Source organism: Colletotrichum lupini, chromosome 3 (genome assembly GCF_023278565.1).
Source record: "Colletotrichum lupini chromosome 3, complete sequence".
Taxonomy (NCBI): Eukaryota; Fungi; Ascomycota; class Sordariomycetes; order Glomerellales; family Glomerellaceae; genus Colletotrichum; species Colletotrichum lupini.
Window position 1 is genome coordinate 1,197,018 of NC_064676.1, and position 13,359 is coordinate 1,210,376.

The 13,359-nt window shown below is 45.4% G+C and overlaps 5 protein-coding genes across 5 annotated transcripts; 4 read left to right on the top strand and 1 right to left on the bottom strand.

The window, feature by feature from the left end:
* Positions 1-74: 74 nt before the first annotated feature.
* On the top strand, positions 75-892 carry CLUP02_05089 (uncharacterized protein; the record flags this gene model as incomplete). The annotated part of the gene is made up of 5 exons (XM_049284098.1): positions 75-161; positions 232-377; positions 493-550; positions 603-669; positions 699-892. 5 exons carry the CDS (start codon positions 75-77, stop codon positions 890-892), a joined length of 552 nt encoding a protein of 183 aa, XP_049141241.1.
* Positions 893-1,093: 201 nt separating this feature from the next.
* Positions 1,094-2,551, top strand: CLUP02_05090 (uncharacterized protein; the record flags this gene model as incomplete). Its single annotated transcript, XM_049284099.1, has 1 exon — positions 1,094-2,551. One exon carries the CDS (start codon positions 1,094-1,096, stop codon positions 2,549-2,551), a length of 1,458 nt encoding a protein of 485 aa, XP_049141242.1.
* A 1,141-nt stretch (positions 2,552-3,692) lies between these two features.
* CLUP02_05091 (uncharacterized protein) lies at positions 3,693-5,888 on the top strand (the record flags this gene model as incomplete). The annotated part of the gene is made up of 2 exons (XM_049284100.1): positions 3,693-4,099; positions 4,163-5,888. The coding sequence occupies 2 exons, from the start codon at positions 3,693-3,695 to the stop codon at positions 5,886-5,888; spliced, it is 2,133 nt and encodes a 710-aa protein (XP_049141243.1).
* A 336-nt stretch (positions 5,889-6,224) lies between these two features.
* On the bottom strand, positions 6,225-7,196 carry CLUP02_05092 (uncharacterized protein; the record flags this gene model as incomplete). Its single annotated transcript, XM_049284101.1, has 2 exons — positions 6,225-7,052; positions 7,161-7,196. 2 exons carry the CDS (start codon positions 7,194-7,196, stop codon positions 6,225-6,227), a joined length of 864 nt encoding a protein of 287 aa, XP_049141244.1.
* A 2,760-nt stretch (positions 7,197-9,956) lies between these two features.
* Positions 9,957-12,240, top strand: CLUP02_05093 (N-alkane-inducible cytochrome P450; the record flags this gene model as incomplete). The annotated part of the gene is made up of 6 exons (XM_049284102.1): positions 9,957-10,027; positions 10,128-10,728; positions 10,798-11,335; positions 11,403-11,800; positions 11,976-11,995; positions 12,069-12,240. The coding sequence occupies 6 exons, from the start codon at positions 9,957-9,959 to the stop codon at positions 12,238-12,240; spliced, it is 1,800 nt and encodes a 599-aa protein (XP_049141245.1).
* Positions 12,241-13,359: the final 1,119 nt, after the last annotated feature.

Below are 13,359 nucleotides of genomic sequence, written 5' to 3' on the forward strand. Positions count from 1 at the left end.
TAGGCAATCGAGCGCGAGAACGAGCGGATGCCATCATGTTTAAGATCTGGGGAATGGCGGCTTAGAGTCAGGGGATGCTCGTATCTCGTCGGCACCACCGCTCCGTCGGCGACCCGTGGGCGCCGGCAACGCCGTGGGACCCCGGTCGGCACTCTCGGCTTGTGGGAGAGCTCTTGGCTTAGAGGCTCAGTTGTTCAGGGCTCGTCGTTCGCCTGGACATTGTCCTGTTAGTTCTCTAGGGCGGGCTTGACGTCCCGGGATGACGCCAAGGGGCCTCTCGCGGCTTCGGCAAGTCTAATCACTCCAGGCCTGATACATCATATAAGGCAGGGCAAAGCCAACAATCTTGATAACTGCAAGCCGTTCACAATCGCATTGTGAAGTAGGCACAACGGCGCACTACAGGCGCACTGCAATCTACGCAAGACGATCAGCAACCAACGCATAAAGTAAAATCAAACTCTAATAACCGGCAAGTGGAACCACTCACAGCTCTGCCCCTGGCCAGCAACCAATCTCCCCTTGGTGCCTGACTCGTATCTCAACCAGGGTGAAGGTTTCAACCGGGACTCGGGTCTCATGCTGCCCCACACAATATCGAGTTCCCCTGGCTAAAAGACCGCGGACGAGTGATCACGACATACGTCAACAGTGCTGCGGACGAGCCAGGTTGGTCCCTCTGACCACTGGGTCAAAAGTGCCCCTAATCCCGCAGTGGCCGAGCCTCCGGGTCCTGTCTCCTTTGGGCCCCGAGGAGGAGAACTGGAGTTCAAGGATCTTTATCAATACCAAGGTCCAAGTGAACCGTGCCATCTCCAGCGACGCGCTGTCGTTCGAACTTGTCCCCTTTCAAGTAGTGTTGTCCCCCATCCCCTCCTCCACAGTTACCTAAAAATCTTCCTCATCCCAAAATCGACCGCTTTTGAACCCCGATATCCCGCCCGGTGAACGCATTGAATGTGTTGGACATATCGAAAAGGAAACCAATGTTGAGAACGGATTCGGCTAAGGCGCTGCCCTGCTAGAGAAAACAAACAAGAAAAACAAACACGATTTCCGACGCGATCGTACGTCGACCGATCACGGGGCGAAGATGTCTCCGAGACATCGAAATCGAATTGTCCCGACTTCTTCGACGATACTCATATCATATCTCGCGTCGATAACTCATGCCACATTCACCAATGATTTCTCAGCGTACCCAGCAGCAGCGAGATCATGTCTTGACTCAGCCGCTGCAGCGTCCGGGTGTACCGGTGATACGGTGACGGAGATGAACACATGTCTGTGCGGGAATGGCGGAAACTTTGTGTTGGCGACGTCAAAATGCGTGAAAAAAGAGGCAAAAGACAAGCTAGACGATGTTTACGAGATGCTTCTGACCTCCTGCACGGATTCAAAAACACCATTGGGCATTTCGCAGGCACAATTCCTAGACCCCGAAGACGACGACGAAACCAAGTCAACAGCCTCTTCTTCATCTACTTCTCAGAGCAGCACAACACTATATACCTCCACGACCGCACCGCCGACCGAAATACCAGCATCTTCAACAACATCGACAACGACATCTCTCACGACGTACAAGAGCGTTGCGCCAGGAGGAGTCACAGTCACGGTGACGAGGGGAGTTGAGACAGTATCGACTGGGGCGGCGAGTGGAAAGCAAGGAAGCAACGCCGAGGGGGACCAAGCTACCACCGGCGATGAGGGACCTAGCCACACTGCTCTCGCGGCAGGACTTGCAGGCGGACTAGCAATCCTATTGGGCGTGTTGGCATTCTTCTGCTACAGGCGGCGGAAGCAACGCAAGGAGAGAAAGGGGCAGGTCGGAACCGGTGGAAAATTCGCAGCCTTATCTAGTGCGACAAGTCTCACCACGATGTCGGCCTCACCACCGCAAGGGCAGGCAACGACGGCATATCACGGCGTGAACGACAGACGACCTGATACGGCAAACACGATGAACATGGCAGTGGGCACTCCAGGATGGAACCGTCAGCAACAAGGGCCACAAAGTCCCCAGCATTGGCAGAACAACAACTCTCCTGGGCACTACGGACAACAAGCAGGAACCTGGCCGTCACCAGTCGCCAACGGAGATGGGGCGACGGGAACGTGGGGAGTTTCGCCCGTCTCTCAGTACCGTCCGAACTCATCCAGGGGTCCCGAACCGTCACCACATGGTGGAACCTGGAACGCGCATGCCGCTGAGATGGCAGCCGCTCCGGTTCCCGCACCTCACCCTTCACATCCCTCAAATAATACATACTCTCCCGTCTTTGAATTGCCGGGAGATCAAATACAAGCCGTAGAGGCAGACTCGACACCAGTCGGCCAGGCTCAGCCGGTGGTGCAACCGCCTTCGCGTTCAATACAATCGACGCCGGCTCAAATGCAAGCACAACCAGCGCAACCAGCACCAGCTCATCACGGAATGCCGAGGCAGATCGACGACGCACTTCAAATATCGCGAGTAGAATTACCGCCGCCTCGGTACTCAGGCCCATCATCACCGGATTGGGTCAGCGAGGATAAGAAGTTTGGCTAGATCAAACTTGGAGGGGCCTTTTGGCCCAGATAGCTCTTCAGCATAATGATATTTTATAAATCTTGTAATACTACCCACATGTAGACTTCAGGGCACCACTGCCGCCATGACGCATGAGCCTCCAAATTTCACATAAGATCAGCAATCAGCCTATAAGATGATGTGATGTCATGAGCATGCCTTTATGGCGCGACAAGGGTTCAAGAAGTACCACAGTCTGGAGTGAAGAAGACGCATAAGATAACTGACCCAAGTCATCGACTCCGTTACAGCCAAAGTGCAAAAAGAAGGACTGAGCAAAAGCAACTGTCCCTGGCAAGGCTCGAACTTGCGACCTTTGGATGTTTCAAGCTTCAAGCCTAGTCATACCACTTAGGTAATGATATGAGACCAACGCTCTTCCGACTGAGTCACAGACGATAATTGATGAATCCACTGATCGTACGATCTCATGACAGATTTGCTAACCGGAAATCTGTCGCGGTCCGCGGGTTCATCAGTTGGGTTGAGATCCTGTTAGTTGGTCGAAGTTGAGCAACAAACTTTGGTTTTCTAGCTGGGTCTCACGGAAAAGCCTAGTCTTAAGCTAGTAGGACCAAGGTAGCCAGCCCTACGGATACAAAAGTCGTTAGCTTTGTCACTCACGTCACACGTGTTTTCCACATTCGATGCTCCTCCGTCCAATTGTTTTCCAAGCTTTATCCATTAGAAGGCAGAACGAGTTGACTGCTTCCTGTAACGAATTCGATCGAAGAGGCCTCTTGTCAACCTTACCAAGCCACAGCATGCGGGTGTCGTGTTCCGAACGCGCGTCTCAACACCGCTAGCCCGTTCTCTGGCCCTGATTGGGTCGGCCGAATCCTGCGGCTGAGCTACCAAACTTGCCAGAGTGCGGCGCAGGATTCCTGCCTAGCAAGATGGCTGAGTATCCAACCAAGACTTGGCATCTGACTGTTCGTAGCATCATCCCACCATTTGGCTGATTATCGGCGGGGTCAGGCAACCCCCTGCCTCTAGATTTAACCATAAATCACCCCCCCAACGACCATGACCAGCGCCAAGAGCAATAGCAGATTGTAGGCGTGATTAACACTCCATCGAAACTCCGTCTTCAGTTGAAGATAATACATCGAGCTTGATAATGGCGGGATTCTCCTCCGCTGCGGTAACCACGAGTTGTGATGACATCACTCACCGAATTGTTTCCACGTCCGCTGAGCTCGACAGTCTGTTGAAGGCCATCGATCCTGGGAGCACAGCAGCGCAACACTTGATTTCGGTTTCGGCAAAACTCGATCAGTTTAGAGACACGACTGAGCAGCTCAGAAGGTCGCTCAATGACTCCTCAGCCATATCGCCCGGTCTGCGAAATGCTCTGGCTATCGCTATTCAGCCTTGCGCAGATGCCGCGGCAGTCTTAGACAAGCAGATACATAGACTCGACCCAGCAAACGTGACGAGCCTCAACTCCGATGTGATTCTGCAGTACGAGACCTATCATTTGACGAATACTCGCTTGTTCGCACAATTTGTCTCCGTAGCGCATATGTAAGTTTTTAGGATATCTACGCTCCTTATGGCTAGGTACGTGGTACTGATTCATTCACCTAGGTCAACTGTCGCTCAGCAGGATGCAAGACTCTCGTCTCCTGACGGGCATGGAATGTTAGAATCGGCAGTAGAGGCGTCTCAAATTGTTCTAACCCGTAGTGACATTCTGGGACCCTCAGACGAAGCTGGCCAATCTGCCATAGATATCGCAGCCTTCGCCGAAGAATTTGTGGACGTTCAAGCCGAGGAGCCACCCCCAGACTACACGTCTGGTAAAGCCAACAAGGGGAAAAGCAAGGCATCCGGCCAATTCTTCTCCTCAATCTCAAGCTCTTTCAAAGCGATGACCGCTGGCCTACGCGCCAAACCAGAACCCATGGTCATCGCCATGTGCCAGGCCGCCAAAAGCGGCGACGTGGGACACCTCAAAGGCTTCGTCTCGGAAGGAGTCAATGTTAACGGCCAGAACGAAGAAGGATACACGCCGCTCATTTGTGCCATCAGAGCCAATCAGAGACCAGCTGTCGAGTTTCTCGTCAAAAATGGAGCTGATCGATCAACCAAAGACTCTTGCAGTGGCAAGAAGAAGCCCCCATTATTCCATGCTGCCGAATGCGGTTTTGTGCCAATCGCAGAATATCTCATCAATCATGGTTTCGAGATGAAAGAGCGTTCGTGGTCTGGACAGCCGTACTTCATCGAGGTGGCAAACAGCGGCCAGCTGGATATCATCAGACTCTTCTTGCGACGAGGCTGCGACGCCAACACAGCTGCTATTAGTGGCCGGACCATCTTTATTCACGCCATACTCAGCGGTAGCCTTCCACACATAAAGCTCCTGAAAGAATATGGTGCCGACGTCAATGCTAGAGATATCAGCGGGCAGCCTGCACTACATATGGCTTTAGGCCAGAACCGGATGGACATTGTCACGTTCTTACTAGAGCATGGCGCGGACCCAAACACCATGGACCTCACAGGCAGTACGATGATTATTTCCGCCCTTCACAAAAAGAAGTATGATCTTGTCAAGACTTTGCTATCCCGAGGCGCCGATCCGAATGCCACAGGGTTGATGGGCAAAGGTATATTATGGACCTTGCTGCAAAACAAAGATATGGAGGAAGGAATCAAGATTGAGCTCGTCAAATCGCTTCTGGCACGAGGGGCCAACCCAAATCAAGTCGATAATTGGGGAGAATCCATTATGAGCATGGTTATCACTCTCGGCAACACCGATCTTCTGCGCATGTTCCTTGCTCACGGCGGCAATCCAAACAAGAAAGTCAAGGATACAACATTTCTACTCTACGCCATTGATCAGAATAGACAAGAGGACATAAAAGTTCTTCTCCTACACGGAGCGAACCCGAACGAAGCAGATACCAAGGGCAGAACACCCTTGCTCGAAGCGCTTCAGTCAGAAAACCACGCAATTCTACAAGCAGTCCTTGCCCACGGCGCAGATGTCAACATGATGGGTCAGATCAAGCCGTTGGCGTTGGCAAGATTACTTCAGAACCCGGAGACCATCAAGTCGTTGATGGACCGCGGTGCTCAAGCCCCAGAGCGGCCGGCGGCGGCGAGAGCACCGCCAACGCCTGTCAGTCCGAGGCGGCCAGTTTCGTCGTCTACTACCCAGATTCGACCAGTTGAAAGTGAAACGGATATGCCACCGCCCTACGTTGAGACCGGTGGTTTGGAGGAAGCTGGGGCGTCAAGCCCACCAAGCAGCGCCAGGAGACTTGTACAAGCCGGCTCTCTCAGCTTGCAAAAATCAACGTAAATGCCAGGAATTATGTCTCAAGTCAATAGAGAGTGGGAGTTTCGGGAGGTGCTCGAGGCCTGAATGACATTGTTGGACGGGAAGGGTAATGCGTATGGATGGCCATACTTCTTAATCACAATGTAATAATAACAGATGCTGAGTATCGCATGTATCAAATGCTGCTACGAAGTAATCAATCTTGGTCTCGAACCAGTATTTCTGAATCAGAACGCACGACTGAAATATGGTTGAGGATTTTGTTCTGAACTCTGCTTGACCAATTCAATGCTCATTGCCAAATCAGATAACGATTCGGTTTAGAGCCCAACTATCTTGAGTGCACGATGACCAACCTCAACCTTTGATAGCAGTCTTGATAATCTGCTCTAGCCCCTCTCTGCCTATCGGTTTAATGCCGAGCAGCTTGTTGTCAGTCACAGGGAAATAACCAGCCTCTGTGCCAATGAAAGCACGGTTAATGAACATTTCAACCACTTCTTCACTGTGGTCCCCCTTGCTCCATCTCTTGTGAGCGATCTTCTCCAAGTCCTCAGTTCTCGAATGCTTGACTTCCCATTCCCCTGTTGGATCAATGCTTTTGGAAATCTCAACGATCTCATTTTGTGTCGTCTCAACACTGCTAATCTTTACCGGACGGTTTGCTGTCTCCTCGAGATGAGTGAGGATGCCAATGACGGCTTGTCCGATATGCGGCATGGTCGTTGCACAGAATTTGACATTGCCGCCATCCTTGATGTGAGCTTTCTTGCCCTTGACATCCACAAGAAAGTCAAGTGCGTACCCAGGCGCCAAGAAGGAGACATTCATGATGATGGTGTACGAGAATGATGGCCTTGCAGCTACCTTTTCATCGAGGTACTTGCGAATTGCAATCTTGGGCTGGTAGATGGGTATGACGGCTAGCTTGGGGTTCATGGTGTCATTACCGTACTCGGATGGAATCATTCTTCGTATGCCGGCGTTGAAAGCTGCATCGACAACGTTCCTCTGAATATGGATTACGTCGAATGCCAAGGCTGAAACAAGAGCGTCTTGTCCTCTGAGGGCAGCTTCGAGACTGGGGACTGACTCGTAGTCGACTTTCTTCACTGTAACGCCAGCAGGGAATTCGTGGCGAGACCCCTCACGAGTGAGAACAGTGAGCTCAAATAATTTCGACCTCTGTAGGACATCAAGAAGAACACGTCCTAAGAAACCGTTCGCCTGCAACCCTCGTCAGTTTGTGACACCTAGAGCATTTATTCGCTCGAGGGGGGATAATTGACTTACACCTGCAAGAGCAACATGCTTGATTGGAGTTGACATAGTGATAGATCGTCTGTGCGAGGAACACCCAAAGCGGTGGTGAAAGAGACTTTGATCCTTGAAATGTTGCGTTCAGCTAGTCGTGGGATAAACCCGTAAAGACCGGAGGCTTATAAAACTATGAAGATTAGGGGACTAGTTCAAAGAAGCATGACTGCCATATTTAACAACAAACGGCTATGACGGCTTCGCTTTCTCGACTTTATTTTTGCTTGACACACATGTTCAGATCCGACGTCTCGGCCTGCATCACGCCGGGATCATCGCACAACCCGTGTAAGTCCACACTTTAGAGTTCACCGGGACCGCCTGTCGGACAGACGGGTCACCTGCGACGGGTTTCTGCCCGTTTGGCATACTGCAATCAGCGGAGCTCTCGAAGCAAGGCCAAGAAAGCGACGATCTGAAGTCTCAGGAGCGGGATTGACCCGGTGAAAAACGCGCGCTCTGCAGGCGGATTGGAGGACTATCGTATGACTGTACCAGGCAACGAAGCATCGTACCAAATAAATCACAACTGATGACCCTGGTGTCATCCCAGCTCGACCCAGCTTGGATGTCACGAAACTAGGACGAGGTCAGATTGAATAGCAAGACCCAAGGCTTCAAGTACCTCCTTGTTAAAGCTAGGTTGTTGACACGTCAGGTAAGCACTGAGCACCGAGACCGAAGGTGTGGGCATAGACGTGCAACGATCAAGCAGAGGACGGAAGTACTTGCCGTTGTAGTGGAGGATATACGAGCCGGATGATGTCCATCTTCAAATAGCAGAATTACTCGTGCCCGCCCCCACTTTTTTGGGCATTCGGGACTCATCACCCACTAAAGTGGGTGCTTTTCAGCCAAACGGCCACGTTAGCCATACGGGCACAATTATCGCAATTTATCTCCATACATTACTACTTCTACCACTTTCTACCACAATGCTTAAATTTAATACTACTAAAGAGGAGCGTATATAAGTAGCTATTATAGTTATTTATAAAGACCCAGAGTTATTAATTATAGTAGCGGCTTAGTAATACTCTATTTTATATTAAAAACTTAGTTAGAGGATTTTTAATAAATACTTATTCAAAAAGCGTACTAACTACGGCTATAAGCTTACTTAGGACTAAGAAAAGGTAATTTATAATTATATTAACTATTTAGACCGAATTAACTTACTTATAAAGCGCGAGCTAGTTATTAGTATTACTAATTACTTACTTACTAAGTTATAAGACTTAATAAATATTAACGATACTAAGGACCTACCTCCTCTTCTAATTATTAACTCTTAATAAGCTAGTTAATTTATTAAAAAGTATAATTACTCTCTAATTAAGGAGAAAGTACTAGATACTAAGCGGCGTAAATTTAAAAATAAAAATATTATTAACTCTTACTTTTTTAAATTAAAAAAGGTCGTTAATAAGTATAAGATCTAGCTTTTTAATATATAGAATATAGACGAGACTAGATTCTAAATAGGGGTTAAGAAATTTAATATAATTATTATATAAAAAAAAGGGCCTATTACTTTACCCTTCTAACTAATAAAAAGTTTACTATTACTATTAAAGCTATCTTTACTACTAAAGATTACGTACTAACCTTTTTAATCCTTAGCGGCTCTGTTTATATAGCTAAGTAATATAGTATTAAAAAGCTCAAATTTAATATTATTATAAAAGTCTTACTTACTAACTATATAAATAATATAATAACTCTAAATTAAATTAAGTACTTTAATATATATACGAAGGGTCGAACTAGGGGAGCTAAGAGATTATTATTTATAAATAAATATAGATCTTACTATACTATTAAGTTTATTAAGTACTATAATAAATATAATATTATCTTATTTAGATTTTTATTATATAGTATATATATTCTCTAACCTCTCGATATTATAATCTTTTAGCCTCTTAAGTACTACTATACTAAGGTACTTAACCTTATAGTTTAAGAAAGCTATATTAATATTACTAAACTAGAATTCCTCGGCTTTATATAGTCTATTTATAAGGAGGTATTTAAATATTCTATAATTCTTTTAGTATTTAAAAAGATAAGTATCTACTTATATAATTTATAAATTATACTTAAAAAGATCCGTAATCGTAGCTACGATTTTTAATTAATTATATTACTTTTCTAGGGGCTAGGTTCTTTATTATTTACTATACTTATAATTATTTAAAAGCTCTACTACGTTACTTAGTATTTATAAAAGGATATAAATACCCTTAATAAGGAGATTTAGTACTTAACTAGCGAGGCTTCCCTACTTAAGCAAAATCTTAAGTAGTTTATTTATAAAATACTTATATAAGGCTCTAAGCTTTTTTAAATAAAAAGAGACCTCGGCCTAACTTAGCTAGCTTAATAAGTAAATAAAGCCTATAAGTAGGGTAAAAATAGTTAGTTATAAACTAAAAAAATTATTATAATAAAGGATAATTAACGTATAATTAAATAGAGGTAAGTATTTAAAATTACTAAAATAATAGCTCTTATTAAAGTAGTAAATATAAAGATCTGTTTAGTTATTAAAAAAAGGGCTTTTAAAATAAGAAAAAAAGCTAAGAAGATAAGGAATACTAACTAGCTTTAGCTTATATACGTAATTAACGGTCTAGATAATAAGTAGCTATTAAAAAGGGGGTAGTTAAGGCTTATATATAATAGTATATAATTGACGATTATCTGCCCGTTTAGCTGAGGAGGCCGTTTGGCTGAAAAGCACCCACTTTAGTGGGTGATGAGTCCCGAATGCCCAAAAAAGTGGGGGCGGGCACGAGTAATGTGTCTAAGTCCATTGTTTGGGACAAGACGACGGATGAGTCTTGGGTATAAAAGTCCTCGTACCCTTCACCTGACGCCCCAGTGGTGCAGAGGTGCTGGTCGAGACGAATTTAAATCAAGAGTCTTGACAGGCACAAGCACATACCATCATATCATCCTGAAGTCACCTCTCATAATTATGTTGACCCCCGTTTTGACGCTGGTTGCGTCTGTTGCAACTGTTTTCTACTCCCTTTACATTATTGTTTCTACATACCTTCTCCGTCACCGCATGAAGAGAGAATATGGCACACTTCCGCCCAAAAAGCTACCTCAAAAAGATCCCGTCTTCGGAACTGATGTGGTACTTCAAAACCTGGACGCTGCAAAGAAATTCGGCTTCCTTGCTCTCCTAAAGAAACGCCATGCCGAGCAGGGCCAGACTTTCACCACGAACACATACCTTCGGACTACCATCAACACTTGCGACCCAAAGTTAATCCAGACTGTGCTATCTAATCAGTTTGAAGACTTTGGAATGGGCCCTTTGAGAAGAAAGAGTGCATCACCTCTCCTTGGCCGAGGCATTTTCACAACCGACAACGAGACCTGGGCCCATCAGAGGGCACTCATCAGACCAAGCTTCATCCGAGCTCAGGTGACAGATTTTAGCATCTTTGAAACACACGTCAATCAGCTTATACAGCTAATCGCCCGGGAGAATTACACCATAGACCTGCAACAGTTATTTTTCCGCATGGTACGTCAATTTTACCGCAACGGCCACTCTTGTCTCTGACTTTTGGATTGCTAACATTTATACATGTAGGTTCTTGACTCAAACAGCGAATACCTTTTTGGAGAATCGGTTGGTTTGATGTCAGACTACGCTTCCGACTCTGCCCATACTTTCCACCATGCTCTCGATTACGCCCAGCAAGGAACAATTCTTCGACTTCGCCTCGGTAATTTGATGTTCGCGCACAGAGACGCCAAGTTCAGGGATTCATGTGGCATTGTGCACGCATATGCCGACAAGTTTGTCAAGCAAGCCCTTGAGTTCCGCGAGCACGAGAAGCTTTACCCTATGGAGAAGAAAGACGAGTACGCTCGCACGAAGTACGTTTTTCTTAATGAACTGGCCAAAGACACCGACAACCCCATCATGCTGCGTGACCAGATTGTCAACATGTTGCTCGCGGCCAGAGACACAACAGCAGGACTGCTAGCATTCGCCTTCTTCTTGCTGGCACGTAATCCCAGAGTCTGGGATAAACTCAGGGCGGACGTGCTCGAAAACTACACAGAGCCTTTGACCTACGATGCTGTTATGCAGATGACATATCTACGCTACGTACTTCAAGAAAGTAAGTTTGCGGGCCGCTCACCGATCTTCCCTTTTACATGACTTCATCTGGCTAACCTCAATCTCAGCTCTTCGACTCTTCCCTCCTATTGCCACTAATAGCCGCATGGCCAACAAAGACTGCGTGATTCCGGTTGGCGGTGGTCCCGACGGACGCTCGCCAATGTTCGTTGCCAAGAATAATGTGGTCACATACAGCACTTTCGTTATGCACCGTCGTCCAGAACTCTTCGGGCCCGATGCTGAGGAATTCATCCCAGAACGTTGGGAGACTCTCCGACCAGGCTGGGAATATCTGCCCTTCAACGGTGGTCCTCGCGTTTGCCCTGGTCAGAAGTTCGCCCTCACCGAGTCGTCATATACCATTGCCAGGTTGTTACATGCCTTCTCTGGGATTGAAAATCTGGACCCGACCGACTGGCGCGAGCAACTCACCTTATCCCTGACGTTGAACAATGGGGTAAAGGTGCGACTCCTCCGGGAAGCTTAGGGACCCTGAAGTTGTCTCTTTCATAGCCTCGAGCTGTACCAGGTTGTTTGCGTCGGACCTTTCCTCGCTTAGCAAGCCTTGTTACATAGAATTTTTGAGAATTCAGACGAGTCGAATAATCTCAAAAAAGGTGATGAAGAATGCATCACAGCTTTTGACCCTTTCATTTCAGTGACATCTGACCAACCTAATCTTCTCAAACCATCGATAAGTCCCGTAAGGTAACACGATGCCTCACTGACAGTGCAGTCTACTTAGCACGCCATGCGATGCAGGTCTCAGTTCCTGAAGATTACCTGAAAGATGAGTCTTTCGAGTACTGTATCTTAGGGATGTGGGACAAGGTTGTAATGGCCCCTGGGCTTGACCACCGTGGCATCGAATGTTGCCACAAGCAGGCAGCTGCGACTCAATGAGTCGTCTGAGTACACGTATGGAAAAGGCCAACATAGGATCTCCCAAGAGACATGAAATGTTAATCCAGAGACTCCAGTATGTCACCAGGACATCACAGCACATACAAATAGCCTAAGAAGGCGGGTAAGGAGAACGCCAAGGCCGGACCCTAATATGCTATAGTTACGGATGCAGCAAGGAGCCAGTCCGAAGAGCATCACCTTCATATCCCTGAGGGCTGCAACTCTTCACCGCCATGGTCTAAGTCGACCCACCCCCTTTTGGCCACCCCCCCCTTTTAGCCACCCCATTTCTCTATCCTAGCTACCGTATTAAAACCCTACCCACGATTTTCAAACTACTATAATAATTATAAAAATCGTCTAAATATAATTCTTTTTTATATACTTATTTATTAATATATAATAATCTCGTATATTAAAAATAAAATTATTTAGGCTCTTAAAGTTATTAAAAAAGGTCTTTTAGTTAACTAAGCCTTAATTAAGTTTAGAGTTCTAAAATTAACTTTTCGTAATTATAAAAGAGGTTATTAAACAAAAGTAATAGTATTTATAAACCTCTAGAGGCTTTTTTTATAATAAGAAGATTAACTAGCTTAATAAGTTCGTATTTAGTATAATCTAATAATTATATTAATTTATAAATAGCTTAGAGAATTTATTAAATAAGTTTTAAGATCTTAGGGGGATATAAATCCTCTTAAAAAGAAAGAAATAGACGCTTTTTTAAAAAAGAACTTATTAATTAAGGTTTAAAGAAGTTATATTATTAATTTAAAATATTTAAATAGGGCTATTACTAATATAATTAAGTTATAGTTTAAATTATTTAATATACTTAAGATTAATAATATTAAATAGGCTAATAAATATAATATAAATAAGACTAATATCCTAGAGGGTAAGGGATTTAATAGCCTAGTTTTAAATAAAGTAAAGACTATAATAATATAAAAAAAAGAGCCTAGTTTACGTACTTAAGTATTTATAATTAAGTATATTTTTATTAATAGTTAAGTTATTAAATTACTAGTTATATATAAAAAAAGTTGGTATAATAATAGTAGTTTTTATTTAAATTTAACCCTTATACTAGTTAGGAGTTTATAATAATAA